General features: G+C 38.9%; 1 protein-coding gene and 1 long non-coding RNA gene across 3 annotated transcripts in view; one reads left to right on the top strand and one right to left on the bottom strand.

The window, feature by feature from the left end:
* Nucleotides 1–1,256: 1,256 nt before the first annotated feature.
* The window catches only part of LOC141379989 (uncharacterized), a 57,299-nt gene continuing 36,570 nt past the window's right edge, over nt 1,257–21,985 (top strand). Inside the window, exons 1-2 of one of the 2 annotated variants that reach the window (XR_012397177.1) lie at nt 1,257–1,702; nt 5,300–5,431. This is a non-coding gene — a long non-coding RNA (uncharacterized lncRNA). The remainder of the gene's footprint in view (nt 1,703–5,299; nt 5,432–21,985) is intronic. The other variant, XR_012397176.1, reaches the window with a different exon arrangement.
* Nucleotides 9,138–21,985, bottom strand: part of LOC141379987 (uncharacterized) — a 41,097-nt gene continuing 28,249 nt past the window's right edge. The window contains exon 2 of the mRNA XM_073935804.1: nt 9,138–14,084. Coding sequence (XP_073791905.1) covers nt 9,344–13,447 — 4,104 coding nt within the window. The 5' untranslated portion in view covers nt 13,448–14,084 and the 3' untranslated portion in view covers nt 9,138–9,343. The remainder of the gene's footprint in view (nt 14,085–21,985) is intronic.

Here is a 21,985-nt window from a genome sequence, read left to right as displayed (position 1 = left end):
TTTTGCTTTGAAATAAGAATATTTTGCTTACCCCTTTGGCAAATTATTTTGCTTATTTTAGGGCAAAACTGACTTATTTTGACATTATTTCTAAAAACAAGACTATACTCTTTATTTATCAAAAAATCTTTCTTAATTTAAGAATTTTTATTTGCACTAGAAACAAGATGAAAACACCAAGTGAATATATATATATATATATATATATATATATATATATATATATATATATATATATATATATATATATATATATATAATATATATATATATATATATATATATATATATATATATATATATATTTATATATATATATATATATATATATATATATATATATATATATATATATATATATATATATATATATATATATATATATATATATTTTTTTTTTATATATATATATATATATATATATATATATATTTTTTTTTTTTTGCAGTGCAGTGCAGTATCACAAATATGTTAATATTCTTAATTTTTTTTTTTTAAATGATAGAGGAAAGTACCCCATACTTTAGAAAACTTATAAAGATTTTTTCCAAGTTGCATCATGTAAAGCAGACTGAAATGAATATTTCATCCATTGTTTTATTCCCTTATTTACTTTTGTAAATAAATATTTTCTAAAGCAGTCTTTTTTATACTATACTCTTCAACGGAGTTAGAAGGCTTTATTTATTATTATTTTTCATTCAGTCATTTATTTTCCTTTGGCTTAGTCCCTTTATTCTTCAGGGGTTGCCGCAATAGAATGAACCGCCAACATATCCAGCATAATGTTTTACACAGAGGATGTCCAGCTGCAACCCACAACTGATAAATTGTTTTGATTTGTTTAAGCCTATACTTATTTTACAAAAGTTAATTTATTCAGTAAGCCTAAATTAAATAGATGTTGCGTAAACTAAGTTTAATCCAGTGATGTTTATTTTTAAAGTGATCAAAATTCAGAAAGTTGATCATTTACTTTTCATCAAAATGATTTCAAATCATATCATTTACTGACACACTCCACTTGTTCTAAAGTATTTCAATTTCTTTGTTCTGCTTAATATAAAATAAGATATTTAGAAAATGCTAGCTGGTAGGCTATACATCTTGACAAGTTCAAAATATTTGTATTTCTATGGAAGTCGATAGTACAGCAACCACATTCTTTAAAATATCTTCCTTCTGTTCAACAGAATGAAATAATAGTTTAAAACCACACAAGGGAGAATAAAAGGTTGTTGAGGTAATAATGAACTATCACTTTAAGGAACTAGTGAAGTCTAATACAATGCAACAAATACCTCATATTGTTGTTGATAGTGTCGAAATAACAGCAGAAGACATCCTGACCAAGTGGAAAAACCTGCAGATCCCCACACTATAGGAGAAAAAAAGCGCCAAAACTGCAGTTGTAATACCGCTGTTGACCGCTAGATGACTCCTTAACTCCAGCATGGCGCCGCAGCTCCGTCATCGTAAACAAAATGGATGACCGGTGTTATAAATACCGGGGTGCGTCACGACTAGGGAGGGAACCTGCTGTGCCATTTAAGTTTCTGCAGTTTTTGATGGCTCAGCAGAGGGGAGGAAAAAAGGGAAGACAGATAAATAGATCGAGAAAGGAGAGTCGTTATTTCTCCAGGTGCAAACATCCTTCACACAACCAGTCTTAGAGAAGAGAGACAGAGTGTGTTTTCCTGAGGTAAAAAGTCACTCTGTGTGGAAGTTATGAATAACCTAAAGAAGGATATGCAGTTGCAAATGTCTCAAGCTTGGGATTTCTGTGGTCTCTGAGCAAATGAAGCAATATTAGTTTTTATTGTACCAATTTTTTAAGAGATTATTTGAAGGGGCAATCAATGATATACAATATTTAGTCATTCTAGTACAAGGGAAAATGGAAAATGTGTTAATTTGCTTCTCATTTCCGAAACCTACTAAAAACAACATCTAGATTTATATGTAATGTTTTAATGGTTAAAATGGGAATTAAATTGGTTTTATTGACAACTGCCTAGTAATGGGAATTGTATTGGTTTTATTGGAAACTGTAGGCCTAATGGTCCCTGTGGATCTCTGCGGGTAATTTGTTGCCTTCTATTGGTTCCTTATGAAAATTGGTTGCATGGTTTATGAGTAGTAGACAATTAGCCTTGGATTTACAACAAATAAAACCAACAAACCATGGTAATAGATGACTCATGTTAACCACAAATTAACCATGGTTTTGCTACAATAACCATTGTTTAGCATCATAGGTAAAACTGTGGTTAAACAAATGATAATCTGCTAAAAAAAAAAAAAAAAAAACATTGTTATTATACCTTTGCTGTAAAAAAAAGAACTTAACTATTTTTCACTATTAATATGAACAATATTCAAATGTAAAGTTTTTAGTGGTTAAAAGTATGCAGAGTGTTTTTAAATTATATCCGAAATAGAAATTACACTTCTGTAATTGTTTCTGTTTTCAGCAGGGACCACGCTCAATTTACCAAGGGTTAACAATTAAATCTGGGAATTTATAAACTGAGGTTTAATATTTTACTTTCCCAAACACTGTTTTAATTTCCTGGTTAAACTTTTCTTAGTGTAGCAAATCAATGGTTGAGTTGTGGTTAACAAGGCTTAACTACAATAACAACAAATGTGGTATATTTAGTAAAACCATGATTATAAAAAAAAAAAAAAAAGACAAGCCTTGAAAGTATGATTGTTTTTTTTCACTGCTCTTAAAAAATTAGTTGCTTTGGACAGCATGACAAACATTTTTGGCGATTTTGGTCTTTTCTCATTAGAGCAGATAAAACTATTGTTTGCGTGACCGGTAAGTAGCTGCCAAAGGTTTCCGCCAAGATGGCTGCCAAGTGAACAAACTTGCTCCAATGAGAATTTTGGTTTAGCGGGAAGAAGACTGGAAAAATTGGAGAGCGAAAGGAGAAAATGCGATCTGTAAATGCCACAAGCTGGATACAAATTCACATTGGTCTAATGAGCCCGACCACTCAATCTGTCAGAACATTTACATTAACTATATGCCACAGCTCCAAGAAATGCATGCAATCTTCTACTGAACTAATGAATATTTTCTCTAATCTATACTGTAACTGCAATACAGTATAAATCTAATTAGAAGATTCATGTGCATCACATTTGATTCCTTCCTTTCCTATTTTCCTCCATAGTGTGACAGGGACGTTTTCGGTCACGTATTACCTTGTCTGTGCATTGGACCCATAGGCGGGAAAGATTCTCAGTACTGGGCATAAGGTGATTACACAACGCCTGGCACATCAACCGCTGAGGGACTTCATGCTGACTCCTGGACAAACACTTGGCCAAACTAATGTCTCTCTCAATTCATCCTTCTGTTCCATTTTCCCACCCCTCGATTTCTTTTTCCATTATCTGTCATTTTATTTTCTTGTTTTCATTTTCAACTTTTTTCACCTCTACTAAGGTTAAAATATTTCTTGTTCTAAAAAATATATATATATTTAGAAATGTCTACAAATTCTTAAATTACAGTATATTTTAAGGTTTATAAAACAGTTAAAATATTTCAAAATGAATACTAATCTTCACAATTAGATATATAATACATACATATATATATATATATATATATATATATATATATATATATATATATATATATATATATATATATATATGTATTATATATAATAGATATAATATAGAATATATATATATTATAATAGAAACAATTAATACAATGATCAAACATTAAATTTTTGAGTGGGAAATTTATAATGTACTTAAACTTTATTTTAACATTTATTTTAACAAGAAAACAAATTTTAATTGTAATAACGTCATTGATTTTACTGTATTTTTGCTCAAAATACAGCACTTTCAAACAAAAAAACTTATTTGGATATATATTGAAAGCTTGAAAGTTTCAAATTATAAGATGTGACAATATTATCTTGGAAGTCAATCTTAAAATGTTCAAACAGAACCCCCACATAGCTTTCCGTCATTGACTTTCTGGGCAGCCTTGGGTTTCAGATATACAGCCTTGGAAAGCACTGCATCTGAAAAAGGACGTTTGCAAGGAATTCTGGGATAAACAGCAAGCGAGAGCTGCATAATCTGTTTATGGTGTCTGTCTGTACAGATGCCAGTTTCTCTTCTGTTCTCTTTTTCTCTCTCCGAGCCTAAGCTCTGCACACTGCAGTCGTAGCAAATGGAGGCTGTCATAACATCAGCATCCATCACTGTGAGACCGGCACCTGTCTGCTAAAATACAGGACTGTCCTGCAGTGTCTCTACTAGACAAACACCAGTCCCATGGGGTGTAAACAAAACCCTCAGTTTACCTGATCATCCTAATAGACGCTGGGCTGGTGCTGTGCAGTTTTTTTTTTCTTTAATTCACATGGGAAATGCCGCCTTGACCCACAATTATATGCTTGTTCACACCAAACATTGATTTTGTCATTATCTGAAAAAATTTCCAAATAGTTTATTTTTATTTTTTTGTGGAAGACATGTTACCGTGACATGATGGTGTTTTTTATAAAGTATAGCTAAAGTGATCTTGCGTGTTGCTAGGCAGTTGATGGTAGCTCAATCAATCAACCAAACCAACCCAACCAACCAACCAACCAACCAACCAACACAACAAACCAGCCAGCCAGACATCCATCCATCCAGCCAGACATCCATCCATCCATCCATCCATCCATCCATCCATCCATCCATCCATCCATCCATCCATCCATCCATCCATCCATCCATCCAACCAACCAACCAACCAACCAACCAACCAACCAACAAGCTTAGCAACCGAAACAACCAACCAGCTATTTAAACCAAGCAACTAACATCCATCCATCATGCATCCATGGATCCATCAATCCAACCAACCAACCAACCAACCAACCAACTTACTAACCGACACAAACAACCAACTAATCAAACCAACCAACCAACCATCCATCCATCCATCCATCCATCCATCCATCCATCCATCCATCCAAAACAATCAACCATCAAACTAACCAAACCAACCTACCAACCAACCAACTAAACTAAACAAACAAGCTAGTGTCTGTAAATAGTTCACCAATCGCACAGTATAAAAATCATTGTCAGTGTCTAAGGATAGTCAACATGACGCATTTAAACCCAGTGTTGTGTATGAGTGTGAGTTTTAGAGTTGTAAACATACAGTAATAGTGCTTTAAAACATAATAGTTGGGACACGGTTAGTATGCAGTGGGCGATAGTACTTCATTGCCAAAAAACTAATTAGTTCCTTCATAACCTACAGGTCTCTGCAGCATAAATCCCTTGTGGTGAAGGTCTGGCTGTCTATAGCTTCAGTGAGTCCCTGCTGATAAATGCCATAACTGCAGCATGATGTGGGTAAAAAAGCATGACGGAGTGATGAGAGTATATGCAGGTAAGATGACACCTCTTGTACAGTTCTTGTGTAACTCCAGACTCTATGTCTCCATCTGAGCTCCAGACCTGCTGTCCTCTGGCTTTTGTCACTGTCTAGCGAAGAAAACAAGACAAAGATTATGCAAATAGTAATTTGAGCTGTCTAAAGCTATGAAAGTGGTAGTGGTATTTGAAAACTAATTCATTTCATTAAATGGCAAATGTGGCTTCTGCAAATAAATAGACGTGTTCTCTGAACATTGAGCAGGTTTAAACACACTGTAAAAAGCAATTAGTTGACTTTATCTAAAAATAGAGTAAACTCAAAGCTTTTAATGTGATATTTGACTTTAAAAATAGATGAATTAGTTGCTTTTAGAATGTAGACTTTTATACGTAGTTGCTAATGGACTTTATTTTAAAGAGCCCCATATAATATTTTGGTTTTGGGAGTCTCCAACAATAGGCTGATATGTATGGAAGGTAAAAAAACATGTGCATTGTCTTATAATATGCAATTATTTTTACCTCATTTACATAATAACTCCCGTATGATTTGTTCAGCGATTCATTTGTTCCCAAACCCCTCCTTAGCGTGATGCTAATCTGCGCTGATTGGTCCTATGACCCAGTCTGTTGTGATTGGTCGATTGGGTTCAGCGAGAGACAGAGAGAAATGCACACTGCATCCTATCAACAATTTTGAAGTAGTCAGAGTGCAGAGAATATGTATGAGCCCAATGCAGAAGTGCATTAAAGCAATGCAGTTAAACACCAGCATATTGCTTTATTCTTAACCATAAGTAAAAAACAGTGAAACACATTTAGTATTAATCCACACAGTGGCAAAAGCTAAACTGTTTTGAAACTTGACTGTCGTACATGTGTAGGAACAGCTGACGGTGGCCATAGCAACGACAAACGGCAGAGGATCGCAAGCTCACAAATGCATTTAGATACTTAAAGTGGCACGCACCACATTTTCAGTGTGGCTTTAGATGTGATATGAGAATATAAAAGGTTTACCAGATACAGTACAAGCCGTGTGAAGCGATTACAAGTAACAAAACCAACACAATCTCACTGCAATTCGTAACTTTTTAATTTAGCGGCTAATTCGGATGAATTCGTACGATCTAATTCGTACAATTTAGTACGATTTGCTTATCCCCCAATGACGGTTGGGGTTAGGGGTGGGGTCAGGTGCCACGCCTCCTTTTTAAAATCGTACCATTTCGTACGACTGAACTCGTACAAATTCGTACGAATTCGTACGAATTAGCCACTAAACTGGCAAACCGTGAAATACTTACGTTTTCTCGTGAGATCAGGCTGAACAAAACACAATAAAATGCATAATTTGCAAGCTAGAGAAAACAAGGAGGCAACCATTTTAATCATACTTAAGTTACTTACACTTGTGAAATGGAGGATGAAACTGATCCATGAACTGTGTACTGTCAAGCTCTGACAAAGTCTTATGCAACAATAATCCTTTCTTTAACAATCGGCCAATGAATCCCCCATTGTAAGCATGTAGATTGCTGAAGCACTTGTCAGAAAAATGACGGGAACACGGCACAAGGCAGGGGCTATAATGCTGAGTATTTTTGCAAAAATTGCAATCATTGACTCTTCACAGTCTAATCTCTGGGTAGAGAAAATAACACTAACTTTCCCTCACACTTCGGAGCACAGCGTCTTCGCAACATAATTCAACCGGGATCTGCAACAGTGTTTGTTTTCTTCTTTTTCTTGATAGTGTTATGATGGGTTTCAATTTTCCCGGCGCGCAACAAATAGATGGGGCTTCAGTTCTGTATCGACATCACATTGACACGGCTATAGATTTATAACCCCGACGATTCATTTGAACCACTTTAAGTTGACTCTTTTATAGATAAATCAATAGTTTTAGATATTTCACTTCACTTAGAGCTGTGTTACACACTGCATGAAAGGTCATTTTCAAAATCCCATAATAGGGGCTCTTTAAAAATTGAGTAAAGATTGATGCTTTTATAGTGAATATTTCACTTAAAAAAGTTAGTACCCCCTTTTGCCTCAAAATTCTTAAGTAAATAAAATATTTGCATAATTATACAATAATAAGTCAACTCAACAGTTCCAAGTTCCAATGGGTTTACTCGCTTTTTTATGTAAAGTCAACCAATTTACTCACTCTTAAATAAAATAAAATAAAATAGCAAAATAACAATTTTTTATACTGCATGCACAACAATATTATAAAAACTCACAAAAATCTGCTTCTTAAAATAACCTGTTGTCCCAGTTTACATGCAAACCAAATCCCAGCAATGCAATTTATATACATGACTTACTAAAGCAATTTCTTCCATGGTGCCTTCAAAACACAATCATTTTCAAATCAAACTCCAAGTATTTCAATTGTCATTTCAGTTTCCATGTTTAATAAGTAATTAAAAACCAAATAAGAATAATGCAATATTTTGTAATTCTTTGAATATTGGAAAATTCCTAGGGGCAAATCAAACTGACCTTACTCCAATAAAGAAAAAACAAAGAAGCCTTTACATGATCTTATGCATTGACAGCTTATGAAGCATTCTCATGTTATGAATGCAAATGTACTCAATAATTGCTTTCACAATTGAACTATTTTTATGTAGCCAAAAAGAAAAAAAAGAGGACAATAGCATTACTCAACTGACCATGAGTTATTAAAAATAAACAGCTGTCAGACAAAGATTAACCAAAGAGTTAATGAGGGAAAACGTTAAAATCCCAAGCTCAAGCCTTCTGTGAAGCCAAGACAAGAGCATTATCACTAGCAGGCCAGAAATGTTCAGAATAATCACCCACATTCAGCCAATGTAAATCCGATTGATTCAATCACGGCATAAGAGATCATTAAATATCCTTATAGAGCCTGTGAACACATCTGAATTACTAATCTACATTATAATAGACAGTAGTGACCTTCTCATCTGACCCCAATCAATACGCAGTACTGCATATCTGGACGTGTCTACATTTATAATTACACCAAAATGCCTTTTGACCAATTTTTATTAAACTGTATACATTCTGTTCTCTCCCAATTGCAAAGCAAGTATAAAACATTCTGTAAATATATCAGTGCTGGATGATCCATTTAAATCAATGCTTGAGTTATTGTTACAGTACATTAATTATGTTATTGTTAGGATACTACAGTATAGTACCCACCCTGAACACCCAAACCACCCAACACCCTATCAACTACCTTAACTCATGCAAAATACCTTCATAAACACATAACAATGTCCTTGTTACCTCCCTAAATGACTCATAATACCTTAGCAACTGCATAGCAGCCATCCACTCGACATATCTTTACAACCACATAGCAATGCTCTAGTAACCACCCTTAGAATCCTTTATATCTATAGCAACTCTCAGGCAACCACCTTCAACCAAACAGATAACCTTCTTAAGTGCTTAGCAATGCCTATAGCAAACATGAACACCATACCCTACTCATAACACTATATTAACTGCATAACACTTTACTGTAGCAACTACATTAAACCACTTATAATACCAATGCATCTACATAACGCTCTAGCAACCACACAGAACACCATATATCACACGTCTTAGCAACTACAAAGCAATCACTCAATGTTGGGACAACATGAACTAATTGTGTGGCATACATGTTGTAGCGAGGCAGAGGGAAAACAGCGGCACAACAGGATGAGTTTACAGACAAGTCCCCGGAGGGTGCTTTATTTACAAAGTGAATGTGCTGTAAATGGTGCTCTTCTTTAGGGTGAGGTGCTCTGGTGCTCCGGGAAGTAGGTGAAGGACGGTGAGTAGTCGGGTGCAGGATCGTCACGAGCTGGAGTCCGCTAAGGAGAGACAGAGAGACAAGCATTAGCACAGGGAGTCATAGAAGGAATGAAGCTCATCTTCTCCTGGCGTAGGTTGGGCTTATATGTCTCTCGGGTTGATGCGCTCCAGCTGTGATCGATCCTGACTTGATGATGGTCCAGCTGGGTGCAATTAGCGACCAGGGCGACGTGGCAAATAATCGCTCGTTACATTCCCCCCCCCTTAGCGTCGTCCTGGTCCTGGGTGTTCTGCGGAGGAAAGGTAGAGTATTTAGAGGGGGGGTAGAATGTTTTGACAGACCTGCCCATCCTGACCATAGCCTTGAGAGCCCGTCGGCGTTTCCGTGGGAGGCCCCGGCTCGATATTGAACAGTGAAGTTGTAATCCTGGAGCGACAGGAACCATCTGGTGACTCGAGCGTTGTTATTTTTCGCTGTTGACATCCATTGTAGTGGAGCGTGGTCGGTCACCAGGGTGAATCTTCTGCCAAGTAAGTAATACCTAAGCTCCAGGATTGCCCACTTGATCGCCAGGGCCTCTTTCTCTACCGTGGCGTACCGGGTCTCTGCAGGGGTAAGCTTCCGACTCACGTACATGATGGGGTGTTCTTCATTGCCGTGGACCTGGGAGAGGACCGCGCCCAGGCCCGAGTCGGAAGCGTCTGTCTGAAGAATGAAGGGGCAGCCAAAGTCAGGTGCGTGCAGTACCGGTGAGGATGTTAGTGCAGTCTTCAGGGCTTGAAACGCGCCATCTGCTTCTCTGCTCCATTGTATCCTCTCTGGCTGCCCCTTTCTGGTCAGGTCTGTCAAAGGGCTGGCTATGGATGAGAAATTGGGAATGAAACATCTATAGTAGCCCGCTAACCCCAGAAATGCACGTACCTGGGTCTTTGTGGTGGGTTGTGGAGTTTCTTGTAGTGCTCTGATCTTGTTCTGTTGTGGCTGTATGAGACCTCTACCGATGTGGAAACCGAGGTATTTGGCTTCTGCTTGACCCAGGTGGCATTTCTTGGGATTAGCTGTGAGCCCAGCCCTACGAAGATCAAGGAGCACCCTCCGCAACCGGGATAGATGTTCTTCCCATGACTCGGAGTGGACGATTAGGTCGTCAAGGTATGCTGCTGCATACGGCTGGTGGGGTCTCAGCAGGATGTCCATCATACGCTGGAATGTTGCTGGAGCCCCGTGGAGCCCGAAGGGAAGAACCCGGTATTGCCAGTGCCCACCGGGAGTGGAGAAGGCGGTTTTCTCCTTGGCGCTTTCACTTAGTGGTAGTTGCCAGTAGCCTTTGGTGAGGTCGATCGTGGATATGAATCGGGCTCCACCCAGCCGATCCAGCAGCTCGTCCACCCGAGGCATGGGGTACCCGTCGAATTTGGAAATTTCGTTCAGCTTCCTGAAGTCATTGCAGAAGCGGAGGGTGCCGTCGGGTTTGGGGACCATCACTATGGGGCTGGACCACGGGCTACGAGATGGTTCGATGATTCCCAATTTCCTCATCTTTTGGATCTCATCGTTGATAGCCAGCCGGCGAGCTTCTGGTACTCGATAAGGCCTCTGCCGGACGATGGTGCCAGGTGGGGTGATGATGTCGTGCTGGATGATGGTGGTTCGGCCCGGTTTCTCTGAGAACACATCCCTGAACTGACCGACCAAGGCTTGCAGCTCCGCCTTCTGATTCGGTGAGAGTTGCTCACCTATATGGACAACGGGAGAAGTTTCTTCTGAGAAGGCAACTAGATGACCTGGAGCTGCAACCCATTTCTTCATCAAATTGATGTGGTAAAGTTGTTCTTCTCTTCTTCGTCCCGGCTGACGGACTCGATAGTTTACCGGCCCTACCCTTTCTACCACTGTATATGGCCCCTTCCAAGAGGCCAAGAACTTCGAGGTGGTGGTAGGTATCAGGATCATTACTTTGTCCCCTGGCTGGAACTCTCTGGGTTGGGCGGGCCGGTTATATAATCGCTGTTGGGCGCGCTGGGCTTCGGTCAGATGTTGCTTGACAATGGGCATGACTTTCTCTATACGTCCTCTCATGTCCCGTACGTGCTCAATCACTGACCGTTGTGGGGCTGGCTCTTGCTCCCAAGCTTGACGAGCCACGTTCAATAGCCCTCGTGGTTGACGGCCGAACAGCAATTCAAAAGGTGTAAAACCTGTAGATCCTTGGGGAACTTCTCTGATCCCGAAAAGCACGTACGGGATCATGAGGTCCCAGTCGCGCCCATCCTCTGCCACCACCCTGCGGAGCATCTGCTTCAGCGTCTTGTTAAAGCGCTCCACCAAGCCATCAGTCTGCGGATGATAAACAGAGGTTTTTATTTGCTTTACCTTTAGGAGGCGGCAGAGGTCTGCCATCAACCGGGACATGAATGGGGTGCCCTGGTCGGTCAGTATCTCTGCTGGTATTCCTACTCGGCTGCACAATAAAAACAGCTCTTTAGCGATTGCCGATGACGTGGCTTTTCTCAGAGGTATCGCTTTTGGATATCTGGTGGCGTAGTCGAGGATGACAAGGATGTGTTCATGTCCCCGGGCCGACTTCGGCAAAGGCCCTATCAAGTCCATGCCAATGCGGTTGAAGGGCACCTCAATGATGGGTAATGGTATCAGAGGGCTGGGGGGTGGTCGTTGGGGAGACGTTCTTTGGCAGATGTCGCATGCCTGACAATACCTCTTTACTTCTCCATCCAACCCGGGCCAGTGGAAACGATCTCTGATCCTTTTGATCGTGTTGGCTGCTCCTAGGTGTCCTGCCATCGGGTGAGTATGTGCCAGTTCCAGAACAGTCTCCCTTTTGGTCCTCGGGACGACCAATAGCGTCTTCGTTTCCCCCCGCCTCTCTGCGACACAGTACAGCAGACCATTTTGCACAACAAAATGTGGGAGGGGGTGAGGGCTGGGAAACCGTTCGTTACCGTCTATGATCCGGACTTGTGGCCAGCAGTGCTTCAACGTTTCATCTTCACGCTGTGCTCTCCCGAAATCGCCACCTGCGGTAATCTGTTGGAAAAGATCATAGTACAGGTTAGCCGATGATGACTCACCCCCTCTGTCGCTCTCGGTGGCCATCAGCGCTGTTTGGCGGTCCCGTTGAGCCCGTCCCTTGCTGTTCTTCTTTGCCCGAGCCGATCGAGCCTGATGATGGGTGAGGAGATCATCGAACCCCGGCCAGTCTCTACCCAGAAGAAGGGGTACTGGAAGATCTGGAACCACTCCTACTTCGATGCGCCAGCTTCCCGACTTCGTCGCTATGGTGACTTTTTGGGAGGGTACGTGGCGGGTATCCCCGTGTACGCATGTAATCGGGATTCGGCTTTTTCCTTCCTGATGATATTTTAATGTTTTTGGATGAATCAGGGTTATTGCACTTCCTGTATCCAATGTGGCCGTCTGTGTTTTCCCGTCTATGCATACTTTACGGGTGGGAGCTTCGGGAGGGACGTTGCGATGTACCACGCACCCTGCCATCCAGGCCGGGGTCGAGTGAGATGTTGGCTCTGTGGGCATCGGCTCGTCGACTGGGCTGGGGACCGCCGGTCTGCTGCCTGGTCTTGTTGTGCCCTCCACCGGTCGCCATGGTGCATTTACCCTCCGGGGTGGCAGAGCCGCTCTCTCCCCAGTCTCCCGGGCCACGTGAGCTTCCGCCAGCTCCACCGCCTCCACCAAAGCGGCCAGCGAGTCGGGGTTCCTCATGCTGGTAAGTGTGCGGAGCCGTCTGGGTAGCGCCCTCATCATCTTTTCAATGACTACTTTCTCAGCGACCTGGACTGCGGTTGGATCTCCTCCCAGTAACCATAATCTTCCCAATCTGGATAAGTTGGCTGCTTGGATCCGAACCGGCTGTTTGTCATCATAGGACCACTGAGAAAATTGTTGTGCTGCGCTTATATTGGAGAGTCCCATTCTGGCGAGTATCTCCTTTTTTAATGCTTTATAGTCGTCATTTTTCGGTGTCTCTAATGCGAAATAAGCTCTTTGAGCTTCTCCAGTCAGGAATGGCGCTAGCATCCTCGCCCAACTTTCCTTCGGCCATCTCTCTCTTTCCGCAATTACCTCAAAGGTGTGCAGGTAAGCATCAATATCATCCAGGTCGCTGAGTTTTGTGATAAATCTATGGGCGCTCACCTCAGAGAACTGGCTGGAACCGGCCGCTTGGCGGAGCTGTTGTTCCATACGGTCTTGTCTGGCGGTGAGTTGTTCAGTTATCACTTGTTGTCTTCCGCTAGATGGCGTACTACCTCTTCGATCGACATGACTCAGGAGGGGATGACAGCCGAGTAAGAGAGCGTGAGTGAGAGAGAGAGCGGATGCCTGTCTGTAAACAGAAGAAAAACAGAGAAAATTCAGTGGTTACTTCTTCTTACTGGTAAGTGCTGAATTTTTTTCCCTCTGAAAAAGCGCGCATTCTCCACCAGTTGTAGCGAGGCAGAGGGAAAACAGCGGCACAACAGGATGAGTTTACAGACAAGTCCCCGGAGGGTGCTTTATTTACAAAGTGAATGTGCTGTAAATGGTGCTCTTCTTTAGGGTGAGGTGCTCTGGTGCTCCGGGAAGTAGGTGAAGGACGGTGAGTAGTCGGGTGCAGGATCGTCACGAGCTGGAGTCCACTAAGGAGAGACAGAGAGACAAGCATTAGCACAGGGAGTCATAGAAGGAATGAAGCTCATCTTCTCCTGGCGTAGGTTGGGCTTATATGTCTCTCGGGTTGATGCGCTCCAGCTGTGATCGATCCTGACTTGATGATGGTCCAGCTGGGTGCAATTAGCGACCAGGGCGACGTGGCAAATAATCGCTTGTTACAATGTATATACTAGAAATCGCATACGGACCCTGAGCATGAGTCAATGTCACCGCCATATTTGTACAGCTCTCCCAGGACAAATGTCATTTAACCACACTATAGTCAATCTGAAGATGCTGGACTTTAGGGCTGTGTATGAGTGTATTACCAAGTAAACAAAGAAAACAAAGCATAAAGGCAGAACATTTCATAGGTAAGATTTTTTTTTTTTTTTTACGATTTTGTATGTTATGAACTTTTATGCTAAACAAGTAATGCCTAGTTCAGACTGCGTGATTTTAGCCCCGATTTGGCTCGCCGACAGGTTTTGAGAAATCGCCGATAAATGCCTGAAATCACAGGCAAATCGCTGCTCGTGCACGTGAGTGACAATCACACAGTATGAACTATCAAAGACGCGATCTGAGAGAATCGCCGATGAGTCACCGATGCCTGTGAGATATTTGGCATGCTAAATATCTGGAGCTGTTGGCGATTCAAATCATGCCGTGTGAATTGAATTTTGACTGAAAATAACATCAGCGATCACCTACAACCAATGAGAGAGCAGCTTTCACTTGTGTGTGCGTGTGTGTATACCTGCTGCAGGCTAGCGGGAGGCTGGGGGAGAAGTTAAAAGCGCTCATTTTCGGTTTATTTGGACCCACGAAATGGAGGAAAAACTAGTGGAGGTTTAACAGGACTCAGGAGCAACTGTGTCTGTTTGATGTTTCATACAGAAAGAAATTAGTTTATTATCAACGTTGAGGAGAAATGGCTAATTCCCTTTAAACCCAGGTGAGCAAACATGTACATGTTCAATCCCATTAAAGGCTTCTTTCTCATTATGTAGTTAATAACAAAAGATATACTACGTGTTTTTGGCTGTGAGACGTAGTTTGGACGAAGTTGTCGGCGATTCTTCCTATAGTAAAGTCATACAATGTGAATGTCCCTGCCGCCGATCCATCTTGCAGTGTAAACAAAGCAGCGACGAAACGCTAGCCCAGATAGTCTTGCAGTGTGAAAACATCTGTGACACGACTACTTCGAAAATCATGCAGTCTGATCTCGGCATAAGGTTATTGATGATAATAGTCACTTGGTGCACTGATCATAAGGTAAAGTAGCACCAACTCGCACTCAATACTAGGCTTATGCTAGTTAAAATAAGCAAACAATGTAAAATTAAATATGACAACAAGATGTTGCAGTGCTAGAAACTTTTAATATTGTCAGCTAAGTGAATGAGTCGATCATAACAGAGATTTCACAAGCGAATCACTCCCTCCATAAGAATGAGAAGTGAAATAGGAAGAGGGGGTGTGTTTCAGTGGTGGAAAGAGTACTGAAAAATCATACTTAAGTAAAAGAACCATTACTTTCCAAAAATGTAGTGCAAGGTGAGTAAAAAAAATCTGTTGTAAATATTACTCAAAGTATGAGTAAAAAGTAGCCCTTTCAAAAGTACTCAAGAGTAGTGAGTATTACGCTATAAAAAGCTGATGAACTTGTGGATGTGTAAACGTAACATCCGGTAGTGCATTTAGTTATAGCCCAGCAGGTACATCATAAGACGTTAATATTAGGTTAGATTTAGGTCGTGACGCCAGGTGTCTACAATTCAGTGTAGCCAGTGTCTAAGGACAACATTATTTTGATCACCAGTTATCACATCAAATGACGTTGATATTTGGTTGATTTTAGTTTGTGTTGGAAAGTGACCAAATTCCAATGATGAGCCAACATTTTACATCCTTTTGTCAGGAATGCCCTTGTGGTCACTTATCCTTCAATGAAAAGTGATGTAAAATGATAATTTTCGTAATTAAAAAAAACTGCATATTTACCACCAGGAAAACTACTGATTATATTTGTTTATATGTGTGTATACATCTATGGCTCAGTATGGCTGTCCTCCACTGCACCTTGGTCCCATATACTTTTCAAAGAAGTACTACCCTGTACTTAAATAGTGGCTCTATGGATGTGTCCCTTCCAATAGACAACAATAGCATTGTTAACATCGAATGGGAATATACAGTTGAAGTCAGAATTATTAGCCCCCTTGAATTAATAGCTCCCTGTTTATTTTTTCCCCAATTTCTGTTTAACAGAGAAGATTTTTTCAACACATTTCTAAACATAATAGCTGTAATAACTCATCTCTAATAAGTGATTTATTTTATCTTTGCCATGATGACAGTAAATAATATTTGATTAAATATTTTACAAGACACTTCTATTTAGTTTAAAGTGACATTTAAAGGCTTAACTAGGTTAATTAGGTTAACTAGGCAGATTAGGGTAATTAGGCAAGTTATTGTATAATGATGGTTTGTTCTTTAGACTATCGAAAAAAAAAATAGCTTAAAGGGGCTAATAATTTTGACCTTAAAATGGTTTATAAAAAATTAAGAACTGCTTTTATTCTAGCCGAAATAAAACAAATAAAACTTTTTCCATAAGAAAAAATATTATCAGACATACTGTGAAAATTTCCTTGCTCTGTTAAACATCATTTAGGAAAAATTTCTAAATTAAAAATTCAAAGGGGGGCTAATAAGTTTGACTTCTACTTTATTTATGATTGTGTGGAAGCACAATACAGTGACTTTTTTAAAATTAAATATTTAACTTAATACTTACAATTGTTAACAAAATTATTTAAAACTGCAAAATAAAATCTCCTAACAATACTAAAATGCTAAAAATCCACAGTATGACCACAGCCAAATAATTGAATGTAGTGAACCCAATGACATTAGCTGACAGTGTGGTGTTGCAACAGTCCTGGAGGAATCAATCTCAGCTTAGTGTCACTGATTCACCAGGCTTCGGGCTTGTTGTGTACACTGTTTTACTGCAGTTAATTAAGCAGATGCAGAAAACACAGGCAGTCTCTATACCGCAAGACGTCTCCCTTCGTGCATGTGCTCATCCCTGAGATGATGAAAATGTCAGCTCCAGGCTGAGAGGGTGGACAGAAACTTTACTGCAGGGCCAATCAGAGGCTCTGTTATTTTCAGATGTGACATTTAAGGAAATATTAAAGCAGCACATGAGAGAGATTTATAAATGCAAATATGTTCATATGTATTTGAAAGCCAAATTATATCTTGAGTTTAGTAAAAATATATAATAAAGAAACAAACTCGGGGCAGCACGGTGGCGCAGTGGGTAGCACATTTATCTCACAGCAAGAAGGTCGCTGGTTCAAGCCCCTGCTGGGTCAATTGGCATTTCTCTGTGGAGTTTGCATGTTCTCCCCATGTTTGTGTAGGTTTTCTCCGAGTGCTCCAGTTTCCCCCACAAGTCCAAAAAAACATGTGGTATAGGTGAATAGGGGAAGCTAAATTGTCTGTAGTGTATGTGTGTGAATGAGTGTGTGTGGATGCTTCCCAGTGATGAGTTGCAGCTGGAAGGGCATCCGCTGCGTAAAACGTATGCTGGATAAGTTGGCGGTTCATTCTGCTGTGGTTCCCAGATTAATAAATGGACTAAGCTGAAAAGAAAATGAATGAAACATAAACTCACAATATTATTTTGCTACTTGTTCAAATTACTTGTATAAAATGAGCTGAATCAATACAATTCTTGAGTTTATTTGTTGGGACAACTTAATTGTTTTATGTTTGATCCATTTATATGTATAAAAAAACACAGATTATGCTAACTTAAAGTTGGGACAACATGAAGGAATAGACTCTTTTCACATATTCGGGTTTCTCAGTAGCGGAAATAGTCATATTTGGGAAAACTTTGAGCGAAGTGAATGGGAGAATACAATTTATTTTTATAATTTCTTTTATCTTATTTGCTCAAATAATAAAAGAAAAACTCCACAATGATGTTAAAAAGAAGTTTATAAAAAGGAAAAAAAAATTGAATGATGACGGCAGTCAGAAAAGAGAATAACATCAAATTTACTGTCCTGTCCTATAGACGCTGCATTAGAAACACCTCGCACAAATGGTAATTATTTTTTTGTAATTTGAAGCAAAGATCATATAATACATACAGAAATACATATAATTGTTCATATGTTTTTTAAATTTTAAAATTTAAAAACTTTCAAGGATTTAAGATGCTGATGACCGTTAAACGGGTAATAACAGGCTTGTGAAAAGGGTCCATTGTGTGGACACTGTAGGGAGTTCAGATGCAAAAATCTTTAAATGCAGTCTGAAATGTTCTTTAAAAATGAGCATTTTTTTCTCAGCCTCCTATGTGTATGTTCAGTTATTTCAGTTTAAAGGAATGAAAAGAATCTATGCTTTGCAATAAAAGTGGTTACTGAACTTACACGGGGGCCTGAGAAAAATGGTCAGTTTAAAAGAACATTTCAGACTGCTCTTCATATAGTATAAAGCTTACAATTCAGACATATTTTATCTTACAGTTTATATTTTTTTCTCTCTCAGATTTTCAAGATTTTATCACATCAACAGATATTATTAAGTTTTAAAAAATCTGAATTGTCAAATGCAAGATATAAAGTCACAGTTGCGGGCTTAAATTTCACAATTTACACATTACTTTTTATGCAGTCGCAAGTTATTGAGCTTATATAACTCCAGGGTTTTTCTTTTATTTTTATTTTCATATTCAACACTCCAAAATTATTTTCGCGGTTTGTTGAAACTACTTATTTTAAATGAGCTGAAACAACACAAATCTTGAGGTTTTTGGAGGGACAACTTAATTGTTTTATGTTCAATCCAATTAATTTTGTAAAAACGAATAAGTTAACTTAATTCCTTCATGTTTTCCCAACACAAATCGATAAATTTAACTTAATAATGTTTTACAAATTGAAGTATATTAAACATAAAAGAATTAAGTTGCTTCCCCCCTGCTTGTTTGAACAAGCAGAAAAAGTGATTGATATAATTTATAATATTATATATTTACATCTACAAATTTGGACTTTTCCCTTTTAGAAATATGAAATTATATATCTTATATCTTGTGTTTATTAATAAATCTAACATACATTCAAAATTTTGTGTGCCACTTGTTTAAACTACTTATTTAAAATGAGCTGAATCAATACAATTCTTGAGTTTTTTGTGGGACAACTTAATTGTTTTATGTTCGATCCACTCATATTTATAAAAACAATTAAGTTAACTTTAATCGATTTGTGTTGGAGCAACATCCAGGAATTATGTGGAACTCAGTTTTTTTTACAGTGTATAAAGAGTTTATACACTGTGTATAAACCTTTAAGGGCCATCTTAAATTTTATTTCCAAAATTTGCTTTGCTTTTTTTCTAAGTTTACGTTCAGTTATTTTAAGTGAAATTGCTGAACTTACACAGGAGCCTGAGAAAAATGGTCAATTTTGAAGAAAATTTTAGACTCCTTCACCATTTAACCTCTTCATGATTCAGACTTATTTTATCTTGTAGTTCATCATCTCTCTCTCTCTCTCTCTCTCTCTCTCTCTCTCTCTCTCAGATTTACAACATTTTAATCACATTATATTACATCTGTAGATATTATGAAGGTAAAAAAGTCAGAATTATGAAATATAAAAGATATAAAATTACAGTTGTGGGTGTTTAAATTTCACATTTTACACATTACTTCTCATGCAGTCACAAGTTAACGAGTTCTGACTTTTACATTTAACACTCTTGCTATTTGTTCAAACTACTTATTTAAAATGAGCTGAAACAACACAGGAAGTTTATTCATAAACTGATTTCTAGATGATCACCTTGACTGGTCCCGCATTAGCTAGCACATGATTCACCAGTCTGGTGGTTCCTAACTTACCCTAAATCACTCAGTTATCTTCGTCTTGAAGAATTCCCCCTTCCACTCATACTCCTTCCTTTTTATAGATTACATGGCACGGCGGCTCAGTGGTGGGCCAGTCAAGGTTTTTGTGGAGAGTTTACATGTTCTCTCCGTGCTCGCATGGGTTTCCGCTGGTTTTCTGCCCCATTCCAAAGACTTGCGACATAAGTGAATTGACCAAACCAAATGGGCACCATAGATGAGCCCTTAGTCAGCAGGATATCTCTCTACAGCATACTTAATCTGTCATTAGCCTTAAATAAACAAGGGTGATGTAGTATAGTATAGAGTTCTCGAGCTCTACCTGAACTCAAACTTCCCTCTCACCCTCCAAACAGGAGGTTTGAGGATCTTATAAGCTCACGGCTCTCTCCTGGGACAGCATGTCAAACACGCTTTATAATCAGCTAAGTGTGAGCTCATGAAAAATCTTGAGGTTTTTGGAGTGAGAACTTAATTGTTTAATCCTCAATAAACTCACATTTGTCAAAACAAATAAGTTAACTTAATTCCTTCATGTTGCCCCAACACAAATCGATTGTGTTGAACCATGCATTTTTTTTTTACAGTAAAGCTTCAATACGTAATTCCCTCTTTCTCATATTTGCTTTTAAACATTGACAGGCTGCATTTAAAAACAAAATACTTTTAACTTGCAAGTTGTGAGTTTGTTTCCAGCTCTAAAACCTGCAACTGCATTTCTTATATATTTATATATATATAAACTTTGGCATCTGCTTCAACACAGTCTCTCCCACTCTCGTTGGGTTAAATGTTGCTACTACCCTCTTGACAGCCGTCTGTCTCTCAGACTGAACATTTCTACCTTACACAACATCGAATTGAAAGCCAGCTCTCCAGTGTTTTGTCCTCCGGAAATCTAACAGCTCCCGGAGAGAAAATGAAACACCTTGTAGGCACATCCTGACCAAACTAGAGCGACAGAAAAACATCCACGTCTAGTACATTCTCAGCACAAATGCTTCCTGTGAACAGCTGCGTTTCGGCTAGTCTCCTGATATAAGAGTAAAACAACTTACCTGACAGGCAAAGGAACGTATACACTTGATTTCCCACAATCCCCTTCATGTTCCTCTTCGGTGCGTCGATGGCCTGAGGTTTCGGTTTTAACAACCTCTTGAGATCTTCTTAGTTATCCATGCTTTTCTTCACAGCACTGGAGGTCACGGTGTTTGCCTTCTCAGCAGGACATATGTTCACAAGATGTGCCGCTATGTGGAGATTTCATGAAACATATATTATGCTGTGCTGAAAGATTATGAGCTGAATTAAACATGCCGTTGAGACATCTGAGAAGTTGTTGCATGTAAAACTGCTCTTCATAGATGAAAACCTCCTGAAATGTGTGATTATTAGTTCTAATAAAAACGCTGAAATATATTAAATTGTTGTTGCACACTGTAAAACTTTGTTTGTAAATTAACAGTTTCCAAATATTGTGATTTACAAGTTTTTTTCCATTTATTAACGATTGTGAATTGCCTTATGGGATCTTAATCTTTGCTTTGTTGACTTTTAATGTTGAAAATTTGACTTTTATTGACAGTAGTAGTAGTATAAGATAAGTAGTAGAATGAATAAGATATATAGTAGTTTAAAATAATATAATTTAGATAAAATAATATATAGAGAAATAAGTCTGTAAATGTCTCGATCACCAGCGATGCACCTTCACCTGGACTACAATTTTGTTACTTTATAAACTACATATCCCGTCATGCACTTCACACACACACCTGTTCCGGAATCACTGTTGATTACACGCAGCTGGGAGCTGATCTAGGACTGATTACAGGGACTACAGTATATAGACTGTTCACATTGACACACATTGCTGAGTCTTGTTGGCTAAACCCTGTACCATCACGAAGCGTTTCTTGTGTCTAGTCTTTCCGTGTTTGACCCTTGCCTTGCTTACATTATCCATTGACCATTGATAACTATAGTCTAGTTTTGGCCTATTCTTAGATGTATATTAGATTTTTACTGACAGCCCAAATTTAGCCTTGTTTTAGCCAAGACGACTATGTTTAGACATCTATTAGACATCTTTTAAAAACAAAAAATATTTCCTGGGAATATACTTCTCCACACGAAAAGAA

The sequence above is a fragment of the Danio rerio genome, chromosome 21 (genome assembly GCF_049306965.1).
Source record: "Danio rerio strain Tuebingen ecotype United States chromosome 21, GRCz12tu, whole genome shotgun sequence".
Classification (NCBI taxonomy): Eukaryota; Metazoa; Chordata; class Actinopteri; order Cypriniformes; family Danionidae; genus Danio; species Danio rerio.
Note: the sequence above shows the minus strand (reverse complement) of the source record. Positions and strands in the feature narration are given on the sequence as shown.